This window comes from Perissodus microlepis, chromosome 18 (assembly GCF_051167445.1).
Source record: "Perissodus microlepis isolate ML-2025 ecotype Zambia chromosome 18, ASM5116744v1, whole genome shotgun sequence".
Lineage (NCBI taxonomy): Eukaryota > Metazoa > Chordata > Actinopteri > Cichliformes > Cichlidae > Perissodus > Perissodus microlepis.
Window position 1 is genome coordinate 11125405 of NC_140478.1, and position 15619 is coordinate 11141023.

Genomic DNA, 15619 nt, shown 5'->3' on the forward strand with positions numbered 1-15619 from the left:
TTGTTCATCTTTATAACCTCAACAGTCTTTTCCTCATTTCTCAGAAACCTAGTCTAGCCTGGTATTTGTGCAAAAGGCCAGACCTGTAACTGAGTCTGAAATGGCTGTAGAGGTCAGAATACATCAGTAGAGGCATTCGGATCACACCTGTCCACTCTAATTTCACAGCACCTTCATCTGCCCGGCTCCTGCAGCGCCCCTGGGCTGCAGCAGCTCAGTCCTTTCGTTGTCAACAGCAGTTTGAACCCAAGTCCTGCTACATGAGATAATCTGTCGGGGTTTAGCTGCAGCAAGAATCCACCTTAAGTTCTGCTAAGCTCTTACCGTCCTTGAGTTGGGCTGAACAACTGGTACTGGAGACAAAAGAAAGTACACTTCTTCAGCTGTATGGATGAAGGAGGTGGGCAAACATGTAAAATAAACCGCTCGGACATGAAGAACTCACACATAAATGAGTGTTTCACCTGTTAGTGTCTTCCATGATCATTTCATATTTTCCCCTTCTAGCCATCACAGCCACCAGGATACGTTTAAAGGTTGACTTTTAATTTCATTCATATTTCACTAAAAAAGGAGAGACCAAACGTGATGAAGCTGTGAAATGTTTTACAGCTGCATCACATTTAACTTTTGAGTTTTGCTCAGATTCTTTGCAGTAAAGCTGAGCTGCTACAGAACTTGAAGGGATTTGAAGCTGATTTGAGCAAAGAAGGCGCAAGGATAACACTGGTTATCACCTTATCAGCTATGAGCTAAACATGCCAGTTTGGAGCACAGCCTGAATGTAGTCAGCATCCTAAAGGGATTAATGCGACTGATATTTTTAGGTTTTACTCCAGAGTTCTCCGCAGCACTTTCCCTGTGGTTATATTTAGCCCAGAGAACATGCGCGGCATGACTCGATTTGGACCGCTCTCTGACGCTGGTGGTGGAAATGTTCAAGCTTCAAGGTGACAACAAATGACAAACACATGAATATTCATGAGTGAAGAAAGACACTTTTTAAAAGACATTTAAATTTATTCAAATGAGTCACGATTCAAGGAAATGTCTGCTGTACTGTACTTCATCTAGTGTAGCAATTCCTCTCATTTTATATTTACATGCATCGTGTACTTATTAAAATTACCTGTATAAACTGACCTCTGCGCAAGATCTGGAAATTTAAAAACTCTCTAGAGTCTCTAGAGTCTCTAGACTCAGCCCAACAACCAAAACCGCATCATCTCAAACTAAGAAAGGAGCCCCGAGTTAGCGTTATAAAGCAACCTGTGCATTCCTGGTTCAGGAATTTATTGCTCAATCTGTCTAAATTTTAATCTTTTATGTGCAGCAATGAGCTGCTTTTTCAGCGCTCATCTCTCCCCCAAAATCCCAGAGCGAGAGTCTCCATTTCTCACTACAAGCAGAGGCTCACAGCACCAACAGCAGAGGTTTTTGGTTCTTTCATTTAATTCTATATTATAAATTACTTACATACAATATTTTCCTTTCTCTCTGTGCATAGATATATATATATATATATATATATATTTCTTTATATACAATACATACAATTGTAACAGTTGGTCTTATAAAACTAAAACATTCAGTGTAAATGCAATCCTAATTGTCAGATTTAGGATCACAACAGGTGACTAAAAAAAACACAATTATGTCCGCCACATGGTGTTAGATAAAAAGCACTTTCGTCGTAGAAACAGCGTGATCTGATGACAGCAAGGAAAGTGCTCTGAAATTCTACAGTTCGCTACAAATGAACCTCCTCCAATTCTGTTGAACGTCTACATGTGTGGTTGTTCCTGTTTGCTTGTAACACAACACTGCTTCAGCTGGTAAAACCACACTCACTGAACCTCTTAGACAGGAACTTTATAAAGTAATAAGGTAGTTCTGGCACAAACATATTGCTTTAACTTGCTCCTCTTACTCCTCTAATGTGTGTCATTAATGAAAACTTTAGTAACGCTTTCTCCTAGCAGTCATTTATGGTCAAAGTCGTTGCAAAGCTACAACATTAGAAAAGAAAAAGAAGCTGTGAACCTGAGCGACAGTGCTCGAAACACATTGTCAAATCCTTCATATTTTACTGCTTCCCTATGCCATGGACATCCTTACAAGAGAGGGACGGTGCGTCTTTCTCAACAGAGACACTCGTGTTCGCCTCTCGTAAAACCTTTTTTCTTTTTTACATGAGTTTAGAAAACAAAATACTGAATGTTAACACTGTTGTTTCATATCAAATGTGGCTGCTCACAGCAATGTACACGTGCCAGACTTCTTGTCATCATCGAGACCTCCTCCACCTTCTTTCCTGTTGGGATCATTGAGCTCATCAAATAGTCCAGTCTCGATCATCTCCTGCTGCCATGGGATGGGTACAGCGCCTGTGCTAAACTCCCTGAAGAATTTCTCGTCATTGGCGTCGAACTCGATGCCCTTGATCTCAGAGAACTCGGCGATGTCATCAGTGTCCTTGGCATAGACAACGTTGGGCTTGGGGACCCATGGAGGGTCAACCAGCCCTGCCTCCAGGCGGGGAAAGTTGATGGTCTTGAACCACTCGTGTTTCCTGGGATCCTCCATGTTGTTCCTAATGAAAAGACAAAAAATACACTTCTCCATCAGAGTTTGTGAATTGCAATGTCCAATCCATTTGGCAACTCAAGGGCAGCGTTTAGACATCCATTATACTAGCATTAAGTTCACAAATGGCAGTAAACTTCTACAGTAAAAGAGCCACTTACCTCATGCCCAGACGCTCATCCATTTTCTTCTTGAGGAACAGCTGGATGATGTCCTTGGTTGGTGCATCAAAGCACTTGTGCTCCCACTTTGGCTCCTCATTTTGGATGCGCCTCTGCACCTCTTCCTTCTCAACCTTCTCCTTTTTGCTCTCAGGGCCTTTAAAAGGTGTGTAGCCAGCCACCATCTCATAGATACTGCAGCCCAGGGCCCACCAGTCCACTGATGTCCTGTATGGGGTTTTGGTCAGGAGCTCAGGGGCCATGTAGGCTCCAGTACCAGCCTGGATAAAGGACGAATATGAGATTCAAATACAAAAAACACTTCATTAGATATTCTGACCTAATGAAGGTGCTTCATATTTATTACAAAACTTGAAACTTGTAAGACCATTTAAGGAGGAAGCACTTAACACCAAGCAAAAAGTAGGTATAGTATTATATAGCATGTGGCCATACCCCTCAACAGAAGAAGAGAGCTAAAAATCTTTATAAAGTCTTCACATCTTGTCTCTTTAACTTTCACCTGTCACTCTATTCCCTACTTTCTTCCTGCCCTTCTGCTCCCATGTCATCCTTGCTTTCTCTATATGACCCCACATGTAGCCTCGGACCAGGAGCTTAATCCTATTGCTAAGCCTACTACCTGTCAAGAGTTGTGTATGTCTACGCACTGACAGAGCTGTCCGGCCTCTTATATAAGGGACAGCCATTTCTGGATACTATAGCTACCAGCAGAAATAATACCAGACAGCACATAGCCATGAATTACTAATGGACATATACAGTAAACTGATATAAAACTTAAAAAGCTACTGCAAGCAAACAGTAGGAACTACAGGATTCACTGTCCTGCTATAGGACCAAAAATGCATTTACTATGTACTGAAAGTATTCTGTGTGGAGCTAGGATGTCCTCCATTTATACCCAGGTGCTCCACCTACAGTCCAAAGATAGAAAGACTAGGTGAATGGAAACTAAAGTATTGCCTGTTACATGTCGGCCCTGTGACTGACTTTACTGTTTAAACATTAATTATGTATTTTATATTACAAGACACCAAGCATGCAAAACTAGTGAAATGCATTCATTTTCCAATTTACTCCCTGTGCAACTATAAAAAAACAAACAAAAAACATGTATGAACACTCATGTCATAAATTTAAATCAAAGTTCATCTGATTTTAGTGTGTTTTTAGTGTTTTTAAAGAACCGTTCCAGACGTGTTTGCAAACTAGCACATCTAAACATATTCAGCGTACGTTTTACCTGGATCTGTCAATCTAATCTGGGACAGACTTGTGTAATTCCACTAAGAGGATTAGGGGTCCAAAGCCAGCCTTGCCTGTAAAGGTTAGCCTAGTCACTTTGGCTGGCTGAGGAGCATCAGAGTACGTGATAATGAGCTTACTGGACTTTCATGTAGCCAAGAGCTTACTCTTTGCTGCAGCAAGTAAGTCCTAAAGAAAGCCTGGTCCTTAGATGTGTACAGTGGGGTATAATTTAGTGTTAGCATTACCTACCGTTTGTCAAAAACATGTTTTTGTCAGGAAATCACAATTATTATTATTATCATTTTAATTAACTATGCAACTACTGGTGTGACATCGTGAACTCAGTGAGAACATTGTATCTCTATTTTCTTTTCTTGGGAGTAAAGCAAGAGACTGATATGCTATGTATGTGCTGTTGAAAGACAGTGCAGCACAGCTAAGGCAAGGTGCCAGAAATAACCAAATCCCTGTGACCAGATTCTTCAGGGAGACCTTCTTACACTTAGCAAGCAGTACTTTTAAAAGCACTGCACCTGCAAGATCTCTAACAAAACCACAGCACAAAATGGTGGCCTATAAATAGCCCAGCTATAATCTGACCGCTAAAGGATCAAATGATTTATATAATCGATTCAGAGACTCTCATCGCACAGATCCTTAAGGAATCCAGTAATCCCTGTCCGGATTTAAAGTAAACGCCAAACCAGGACTGACATCTGCCCAGTATCTTACCTCCACCTGTCTTCAGATAATTTAAAAAGACGTGGTGGAAATCAAAGCTTGTGTATGTATATGTGTGGTTTATGATGAGTTGACAAAAATATGTCTATAAGAGCATGAGTCAGCACAGGATATTTTCTGAGCAGCAAAATATGCCTTATGCATTGACTAACAGCCCATTTATGGTAGATATTTTCTACCGTACTTTGGCTGCCCACTCATTCACAAGGAGTCACCACAGTGGGTAGTTCCACATGTTTGAGTTTTTACACCGGATGCCGCTCCTGATGCAGTCCTCCTGGAATTAAACCAGGGGTCTTTTGCTTGTTAGGGAAATGTGTAAACCTCTACACTGTGGAGCTAATATGAAATCCTATAATCAGTCCTGGCATCATATAGCTGTGGCTCTAATGCTAACAGATTTCTAAGAGCTTAAGAGTGAAACTCAGTGTACTTGTTGTTCTGCATCTTGTTAAAAGTGGAAAAGAAAACCCTGCCATCTAAATTTATAACATCACTGTCGTGTGGGACATCTACTCACCATCTGGGTGACAGTCTTCTCTGGAATGATTTCTATGGCCAGACCCAAATCTGAAAGTCGGCACTGGCCTTGGCTATCAAGCAACACGTTCTCTGGTTTCATGTCACGATATATTATATTCATCTCATGCAGGTGCAGAATGCCAGTGGTGATCTGCGCTGTGTAGTGGATGATGCGTTTCATCTCAATGCCCTTGTCCACACCCTTGCCATCGTAGCCTATGTTGTAAATGTGGTACTTGAGGTCTCCTCCATTCATCAGGGTCATGACAAGGCACAGGTGGGTCTTGTTGTCATAAGCATACGCCAAGTTGACCAGGAACAGGCTGTTAACCTTCTCTAAGATTTTCTTCTCCAACAGGGCCATCTTCTCACCTCCCTTCTTCTTCAGACGCTTTTTACACAACTTCTTGCAGGCATACATCTGGCCCGTGTTCTTGACCTGAACAGCACATACCTGGAGGAAAACACGTTACTTGTTAGGAATGTTAGCTTCTAGATGTTAATCAAATCATTTTAATTCATTTTACTACAAAAAAAGCCTGGTCTCCTGGTAGCTTACTGACTGATCGGATAGCTCCCACTCTCTACTTTAGTATTAACAAAATGTACACAAGAAAATAGATGTGACTTATCCTTTAAAATTTAAATGTTCCTATTTCAGAATTTTACACTAAATATGATCATAAATAATTTTAAAATCCAGAGAGTGGTGCAGGACTTAATGTTTAAGATGATAATCTAGCTTGACCCTTGCCAGTGATGCCTTGACAAATCTGAAACCTCTCTTGCAGTCAAGGCCCACTATCTGAAAAGTCACTTCACTTATCATTGTTTATAATTCAAAGGTGATTTCTACTTTACTAGCTAAATGAAAAGACTGGACTCGTTGCTTAACTCTCGACCACTGTGTATGCTGATTTAGCACAAAGCAATAACAGTCACAGCAAATCTTCACCAGGTTATCGCCAAAATCTCCACATTTACATTAAACAGATATAGTATAATTTTTTGGTGACTAAATTGCTCTTTGGACTTCTATTGTATTAATTTTCTGAGCAAGTTGCATTGTTATATGTTTGTTTATTTAAGCCTGTTTGTCAGAGCTTGACTTGACAGTAAAAAAGTTCCTCAGGGTTCAATTGTGGGTCCTCTATCAGTGCATTAGACACTGTCAGCCTAAGCCATGATGAGATAAAAGCATTTTTACACACATATATTTTTGGTGCCTCTCAATACATTTTATTTTTGCCGTTTACATAATTTCATACTGCTCTCCACTAATCCACTAATATAATTACTGCTCAGTTAATATGCTTACACAGCAGTTTTTTTCTTTAAAAATATAATATTTTAAATTAAAGTGCACTTTCAGTTACTGGGTTGAAAGCTTTCATATCTTCTTTAATCCTCAGGTGTTTTGAAAAGACAAAATCCCTAAACCAATTAAACAAAGTAATACCTTGTGAAACGCAAGACAAAATTTAAGCTGTAATGCCTGGTCAGTCTTCATGGTCAGTCTCAGACATGTTAAAACTTAAAGATAATTATGTGATATACTTATATGTGTAATTTTGTGTAGAGCACACCTCTACAGCTTAGTTTAGCTTTATCCATACTCTATGGTCATAATGGGATGACTCTTGCAACTCAAATAAATTAATTGAGATGTATTTGCATGCTTACCTCTCCAAAGCCTCCTTTTCCTAGAGTTCTGAACTCATAGAAGTATTTGTCACTGACGGGCTGTTTCTCGTACTCCTTCCACTGGAGGAATTTGTCAAAGAACGGGCTGGCCTGATAATCTGTGAAGGGTTTTCCTTTCAGAAATTCTCTTACACCGTCCTGGACCTTGCCTTTCATCACCTCCTCGAAATTGGCATTGGTGACAGATTTGCATTTGTCAGCAGCCTCTTCAGTAAGAAATGTCAGAAAGCTCTTGGAGTCAGCCTTGCAATACTTGGTCATGATGTTTTGGCATGCTTTGTCTTTTGTTGCTCCTTCAGCCAGATCCCAGTCATACAACTCATCCAAGAACTCTGCGGCAAGCTTAAACTCATTCTTATTTGCAAGGAAATCGCGGAAAAACTTTTTGCCAATAGGCTGCTTTTCACAAAGCAATGTAAAGTCCTTTTCAATGGTAGCTCGTACTGACGTGCACGCCTCAGGCTTGGGGAGAGACAAGCTGCGACGCCGCTTTTTCATCTCCTTGTCATCGCCACCCTGAGCTTTTAGGTAGGCCGTGTTGGCCACCAGGTTATCCAGTCCCCCCATGTCACACATCTTGACAGCTGTATGTTGTCTGTCCCCTCTAAGAAACTGGGTTCTTCAGTGGGTGCCGGTGGATACCCTGACACTTTCAGAATGTGTGTCTGTGTGACGGTGCAATTTGCTCAAAAGCCACCGTGCAAATGAGCTTCCTTACCCAGTCTACCTGCAAACCTAAGACACACTGACACACCCAGTAATTACTCATTTAGAATTAAATACCAGGGAGGGATTTTGGCTTAAGGATCTTTGTGTGGTCTATTCAAGGATGCTGAGCACGGAAAGGGAATCGTAAGCGGGCTCTGTCGTAAGAGGCTTTGTAGCCCTATATATTTATTCATGGTGTTGAGTAGTCTTTGAGTAGTTCAGTGAGTTCTGTTGACTATGCATTTAATGTTGAGGTAGTAAAAGATCAGAAATAAGCATAAAGTACTCTGGGAAGAGTGAGTCATGATCAAGCAATGTAGTTCATCAGCATCCTACTTTTTTCTCTTCCCCTCATCCAGACTCAACAGAGCAGATACATCAGAGAGCTTGCTGCTAATCTGTCTGCTTCTTTTTTTGCCATCACACTTTCATTCTCATGATTCACCTCATTCATCACTGATCAGCACGTCACAATGACACCTACTGAGGACATTCAAGAGAACGCTTATCACAAGACTCTATTTTCTTAGACAACAGCCAAATGTTTACTTAGTTCATGTTTAGGGTGTTATCATTTATCCACAATACGATTGTATAGCTCACTGATCTGAGTAGCTGTTGAACAGACATGTGGAGCAGACCATCATAAATTAATCTGTTGCATGTGAAGGCTAGAGTTTTGAATCTTGAAAATTATAGCATATACATTATTTGCTATATATAATGTAAAATGCAAATTACTTTCTGTATGAGTAAAAGTCAACAGAGAGAAAAACACACATCAGCAGTGGTCCCATCTTTGGAAGTGTACATGTGTCAAAGAAACATACAGGATTGGATTAGTGTGGCTCCAGTAGCTCGGTAGTGATCAATTTATAAAAGCCTGACAAATACGACCTTAATCGTGTGAGCGACTTGGCTACTGCCTAACAGAGAGACAACAAAGGAAAGGCCAAATATGTATATTAGCCAACCGCTGATATTTTTCTAATTGCGATAAATTTGCTATATTAGGGTACATTCCAGTGCACACACATAGATATGTATATACAACACAGATGAATATATAATTTATACCATAAAATAATATGCATATGTTATAAATGGTATAATAAATGTATTAAGTCAACATTTTAATTTAATTGTTGCAACTTTTTCTTGAAATTAAAGAAAAGTTTTGTATTTTCCTTTTGTTACTGTTGGCAGGAGTCCTACCATCCAGCTATGATAATGCAGGCTAATTCAGTACAATAAACCTTGGATAATATTAGCTAATCCTTTCTCAAATGGCCTCAAGCTCTCAGCGCCCCACAGAAGATCAAGAGCTTTGCTTAGTCTTTGAAATCTTCAATCTTTAAACTTTTGTTTTTCAAAAAGACCACAAAGAGCAAGCAGTGTGGCAGGGCAGGAAATCTCACAGCAAAAACAGTAGTTTCCTTAGCGAAATTTCAATTTGCTGTAGATTTGTCATCTAAATTTGTATGCAGTTACAATGAGGAAAGACCTTAATTAAACTTAGACCTTGTTCACTAAACTCTAACTAAAAATAATCATATTGGGATCCACCTGCTGAAGAAAACTTTAAAGTAGTCAGCAAGTCAAAAGTCAATCATCTTGTAAATGGATCAGTGTCACTGAAGTACTTTAAGCCTCCTGAGGGGATGAAAAGAGACCAAAGGTTTCATCTTTTACTAGGTCAGAGAAGTCAGAGTAAGGTAAGCTGAAAGATCTACGGCCACTCTATAGGTTCCCACTTACTTTACAAACGATCTCTCCTGATCCAGCCAACTGTTACGGCGCTCATGAACTCATTTAGACAAACATATGTATGGCACCAGCCATAACCAAGTATGCAAGTGAGATTAAAAATAAAGCAGAAGAACATACATTCTTCTATTTTGTATGTTTTGTATTGTATTGAACATACAATTTTTACTATTTTCATTGCTCTACTTTTGAAATTCTCTGGTTTACATAATTAATCTCTGAGCAGCCTGCTCCTTGAACCTCAGGATGATTAGCCTGGCCTCAGGTAGTAAAGGTTAAGATAGGCAGAGCATTCTCATCCTGTTTCCCACATGGTCCATTATGTGGTCTTTACGTGGTCTGACTCAATCCTCTTACCGCCTTTTCAAACCACTCCACAAAAAGAGGAAGTGGATAGATAATATTCCCAGAGCAGCAGGTTGGAATACCGTAAAACAAAGATGTTATACAGGGGGAGGGAATTTATTTTCAGAATCAGAATACTTTATTAATCCCTAAAGAAATTATGTGGTTACATGTGGTTTTCTGGGACAGCTTACACATGAAGTATATAGAAAACCCTAAAATATTAAGACTTCATGGTCTATTGTCCTCTCTGTTCCTTCTTAGAAAGCTTCAAGACCAAAAACCAAAAGCTGAGGTGTAGATGCTTTAGATGGAGACTCTATAGGCAGCCTGATGTAGAGGTAATGGCACATGAAAGCCCCTATGAAGAGTGACCACTTCTTATAGAAGAGGGAACTGACTTTGGATGATGGTGGTGAAGTTTGCTTAAGCCTTTTGATTTCACAGAAATTTGAAAACATCAACTGTGATCCAGTCAAAATATATAGATATATATGTGTGTGACTGAAACAAATAACTACCCTATCAAAAATGCAGCATAAACTGCATCATCAGTTGTGAACAAAGACACAGATAGACAGCTGCAAAAATCACAGAGGAGGTGTCTTTCCTATTAAATGTCTGCGCCCACCATCCATATTTAGTGCATTGAATTGCAGTGTCTCTGACACAAGTCTGTGCAGTCACAAAAACAGACAGCCATGCAAACATCTGCAAAGACCCTGGCAGTCACCAGCTAACAAAGAATTTTGCCTACTCAGGCACACTCACTTCATGTGAACCAAAGGTTTGAATTTGCTGCTGAAGAGAGGAAATGAGTTCACCATCAGATTACCATGTGGCAGCGTGTCAGCTCACACGGGTGACTTTGTGATTCTGATTGTTTATCATGATTTTATCAGGAAGACTAAAGAAAGCAAAACAATCAGAGGAGCGCTCATCTGCAAACCGAGGAATTTTAAAACAAAACTGTCTGAATGACATCATGAACTCAAGACTCAATGGGAAGATTACTAAATAAGAGTTCTAACTTTTATGATCTGAAACCTTGATTGTAGCAAAATGAGTTATAGATTCCCTTCTGTAATCACGCATCCATCAGACAGTAGAGTCACTTGGAAAAACCCCATAAGATGACGAACGTGACTTCTAGAAGCTGTAAGTCAGAGTCAAAAGGGCTCAGAGACTTGGAAAATCACCAGCAGAGACAAGAGAACAGACACAGTAGTGTCCCTTTAAGAAGACACATTGCAGGTCAGAAGCACAGGTGGTTGATACTTCCTTCTGGCTAATCCCTGCCCAAAAACAATTCAAGTTTTAGCTACAAATACAGGCATCCATCTGCACAGATGCATTTGGGAAAGTTGCTAAATTATTGCCCTCTTGCTTTTGGTTCATTTGCAACTTGACCCAAAAGCTGCAGAAACAATCCTGTTTTGTCGTGTGACTAATCCAGTCAACCTTACATGACAAGGTAGAGAAAAACAATGCCCAAAATGAAAAGGACCATTAGCTTTAGCAGCCTGTGTCCCTTTAATTAAAAAAGAAAAAAAGGACTTGCATGATTGGACAGATATTTGAGTACCTGACAAGGATTTCATAGCTCCTCCCTTTTACAGTGTTGTAGGCCCCAACCTATAGGAGAGCAACAAGTAAACATCTCCTGGTTAGCTGGATAACACCACGTGACCTCACAGGGGCTGAAGCAACTCTTCCTTGTTAAGAATGTAACACTGACAGGATAAACATTAATATATAATGTGATGTTCACAGTAAAACTGAAGTACAACAGAATCCAGTTGATGTCAGCTGATAAAATCGGGCTCATTTATTTCCTAGATTACTGCTAACCTATGATAATTGCTAACTTAACTGCATTGTCAAACAAGTGTTTGAATCACCTGCAAAATGGTACAAAATAAGGTGTTAGTTTTTCTCAGTGACAGCATCTACCCCAGTTAAAGTTAAAACTCATATTGCTTTGTTACCGGATATGAATAATCGTGTAATTACCTCATCATTACTTAATACGTCTCTCTGAGCAAAGCTGATCCTTATCCTAACAAAGCAGCAAGTTTATTCTGAGACTGAAAATTAAATGACAGTCAGACAATTGAACTGCATGTTTTAGATTAAATTTATTTATATTTTCAACCTACAATGTTTTACATTAGCTACACACTCCCACAATGTATTTTACAGAAATTTTGGACTATGCTCAATTGCTAAGTGAGAAAAGTTATGGAACAACAAACTGCAGAAGATAAAACAAGCACAAATTAGTTTACATTTTATCAATGAAAGAAAACATCTTTAGATAAACTACACACAACTAATTTTATGGAAGCTGAATATGCAGAAACAGCATATTAATTTAACAGTAAACCTAAACCACATGACTAGGGGACATCTGATAAAAGGATTAACTCAGTATCTTGTCTGGATCTGTACTGTAGTCTCCTACTCCACTGCTCAGTACTCTGCTCTGAGTAAGGGTTTCAACCTGATACCTTGTGCCCTCCAAGAACTGGTCAGTCACAGAGTTGCTTGAATCAGAGCCAAACTGTGGTTCAGAACCAGGATCAGGGTCAACATCACAGCGAGAGCTGGAATCCAAGCCACTGCCAGTGTCAGTGCCAAGTTTAAGACTGCAGATGTCAAGGTCAGACTCCTCAGAACAGAACGCCTGATTTGTCTCCAAGCTTTCGCCAGGAGATTCTTCTTCTTTCGTGTCTGAGTCAGGAGTCTGCCCCTCGGTCTTGAGCCTCCTGCGGCTGATCAACTTCTGCAACTGTAACTTGTTGGTGAAGAAAATAGTACGCCACCCCACTTCTACTGCCAGAGATGCCACCTCAGCCGAAACGGTGTTGCAATGCCGATGCACCGCCTGTTCCCAAAACTCCTCTGATCCACACAGCTGAAGACCAGGCATAACAAAATATGATGTGTGTTGAGCATAGGAGACAGTAAAAACAATAGAGGCAGGGGTGCACATAAGTGGTCCGCAGGTGCGCATTCCCTGTCAAAATAAAAGACGCGCACCAGATAAGAAGTTGCAACGCGCGTTTGCGTACATAAGATTTTCTGGAGGAGGACAGACATTTGTTTAGAACTCTTAAAGATGTCGAAGAAGCAAGCTCCTTTAAGCAATTACTTTGGTGTTCCTCCACCTCCAAAGAAATGTCAGAAGGAGTCCGAACCGGAAAAGAAGCGTGTATTCTCGGAAAAGTGGTTGCAGGAGGTGAGCTGGCTTCAAACAAATGATGAACGCGCAGAGATGTGGTGCAGAATATGGCGTGAAAATCCCACTCTAGCAGACAAAAACAGTGCCTTTTATATGTACACGAACGCGCGTTGCAACTTCTTATCTGGTGCGCGTCTTTTATTTTGACAGCGAATGCGCACCTGCGGACCACTTATGTGCACCCCTGAATATAGGAATAAAATGCAACTTCAGTTTAAGACCTGATGATTTATTACGGCACGGCAGAAGACAAAATGTGCAAGGGTAAACAGATGTCACATTTAATATCCAATGATGCACTTTATTTTTGGCAGCAAGTTTATTTGCATGTTTATTAAACTCACCTTTCTGAACCTGCGTGATGTTCGTCCCAGCTGACCCACATCCTCAAGCTCCAGATAATTTATTATCCGCAGAAGTAAGGAATCAGACAAGTGCTCCAGATAATCATAATGGCCTCGGCACAAAGCTGTGGTGTACTCTAAGATTCGAAGGCCGAAAACCATGCGGACCTCACCTAGAAAGAAGCCTCTATTTGTCATCCATATACAAGCATTAAGGTTGTTTTCACATACAGTAAATACAGTGTATGATATATATTTGCTTATGTTGGTAAACAGGCTATAGACAACAGGATTTACAAAAGGGCTACATATAAAATAGAGAAATTACCTGTTTTTAGAACTACTCTGCGTTCCACATTATAATCAATCCAGTTCTTTTGGGACACTCACACAAATATCTTTTTAGAACTGTTCTGTTATTTGTTATGAGCAATTTCTTCTGCCCTCTTGAAAAAAACAAGACTTTTTTCTTTTTTTTTCTTTTGGCAGACAATCGCTTTTGTGGCACAACACCATCATCCTGGTGTTGCTGACTGACTGAGCCATTGTTAACAAATTTGCTTGGCCTGTGCTGTTCTTGCAATGATAATTCAAACACGCAAAAAATCTCTAATAACCCTAACTACAAAAACTCCCTGTAGGAAAAGCACCATTACCATCTGTTGTGTTTAAGTTCTAACCTGTCAGTATGGCAACAATTTTTTTTAGACCTGTGTGTGTGTGTGTGTGTGTGTCTTTTTTTTCCACTGTTAAAAGTCTTTAATGAACATGACCAAGTTCAGTCATAAGATGCATATTTTCCATTGTGTTTACCTTTCTTTACTTAAGGAAAAAGCTAAGAGGTTAGCTATATTTATGTGATGTACTTTATGATTTATGTGATCAGGCCTTACTGTGCAGCCAAGTGTCATCCAAGAAGTCCTCATGGGATTGCTTCAGCTCCCCTGGCTTGGAGTACCTGTCTACAATTCTTGGAGATATCTTCCACCATCTCCATACCACCTGGGAATAGCAGGTCAAAGTATGACTTATGATCATGATATTTACAACCACCATTTTTCCATTTTTATAGACATACAACTCTACGGTATTTATATATAATAAAGAACATTTGAGTAAAACAATTCAGAAACACATACTGAACAGTTAGGTGAGGGGCCCATGGGCCAGTTCTGCTGTAAAGAGGGATAATCCTTTTTCTATTGTACTGTATACTATTATGTCCTGAGTAGAAAAGCAAAGCAATGCAGTAAAAACAACACCTATTCAGACATCTGTACATTTTAATGCAGGAGTGTCATATTTTACATTGTGAGCCACATACAGTGCACTTTGATTTTGAGCGGCCGGACCAGTGAAACTCCCCTTTCAGTCATTGTAAATAAATTTAACTTCATATTTAATCCCTGGGATACGTTAATATAAGAAGAATAAGTGCAATTTCAACAGTACATCTCGGTTAAGACAAGATTTTTTCAGAAATTAATTAAATAACTTATAAAAAAAACAAAAAACGGGAACATTGCTGTTGGACTAGAAGGGCTTTATCAGGAGAAATAGAAGAAGTTGTAAACGTATGCAAATTAAGTTAAAAGTCCAAAATGTATGTGTCCCTTCACTTATTCCAAAGCTGTCCAGTGGGCCTAATTTGAGTTTTCGTCTTGGCCGATTCTGGTCTCCGGTCCTTATGTTTGACATCCCTGTTTTACCTTGTAGGTTGTAACTTGCAGTTAATAAGTAGCAAACAGGTGAGGATGCTAAACCGATAGAGTTGCTATTGGCTACAGCTAAGTTAGCTAACCGTCGTTATAACCTTAACTGAACGTTTATTCTTGCCACGAAGTCGCTACATGGGCGCAAACGGCTTCTTAGAAAATAAAAAAATTTTAATGAGCATTAGCCCTTATCAAAGCTGACATTACTTACATCTGACTTAGTGACAGAAAAATGATAAAAGCTCTGAATGGGTGCAGGTCCCCGTCCAGAGACTTCAAACAAGGGGTCTGTTAGAAGGGACGCCATGTCAGTTTATATGTTGGCATGGCAACGGAACTTTGTCAAACGGTCTTCCCGAGAGCAAAAATGCATTTCGCTGCATGTTAAACAAAATTTAAATGACTTAAAGAAACCTTAGTATAAACTTAGCTGCTTAAACATTTTTGCTCAAAAGAAACAAAAACAAAACAACAACTAAAAACTGGACTTTATTACACTCTACAAACAAG

The 15619-nt window shown here is 39.7% G+C and overlaps 2 protein-coding genes across 2 annotated transcripts; both read right to left on the bottom strand.

The window, feature by feature from the left end:
- Positions 1–1037: 1037 nt before the first annotated feature.
- grk7a (G protein-coupled receptor kinase 7a) lies at positions 1038–7720 on the bottom strand. The gene is made up of 4 exons (XM_084913329.1): positions 6966–7720; positions 5281–5736; positions 2748–3028; positions 1038–2593 (listed from the first exon to the last, which is right to left on the bottom strand). Exons 1-4 carry the CDS (start codon positions 7560–7562, stop codon positions 2254–2256), a joined length of 1674 nt encoding a protein of 557 aa, XP_084769455.1. The 5' UTR covers positions 7563–7720; the 3' UTR covers positions 1038–2253.
- Positions 7721–12426: 4706 nt separating this feature from the next.
- Positions 12427–15598, bottom strand: fbxo36b (F-box protein 36b). Its single transcript, XM_084911583.1, is given in 5 exon segments — positions 12427–12597; positions 12600–12723; positions 13395–13567; positions 14288–14396; positions 15321–15598. Coding segments are annotated over 5 exon segments (555 nt in total). The 5' UTR covers positions 15417–15598; the 3' UTR covers positions 12427–12544.
- Between the last annotated feature and the right edge of the window lie 21 nt (positions 15599–15619).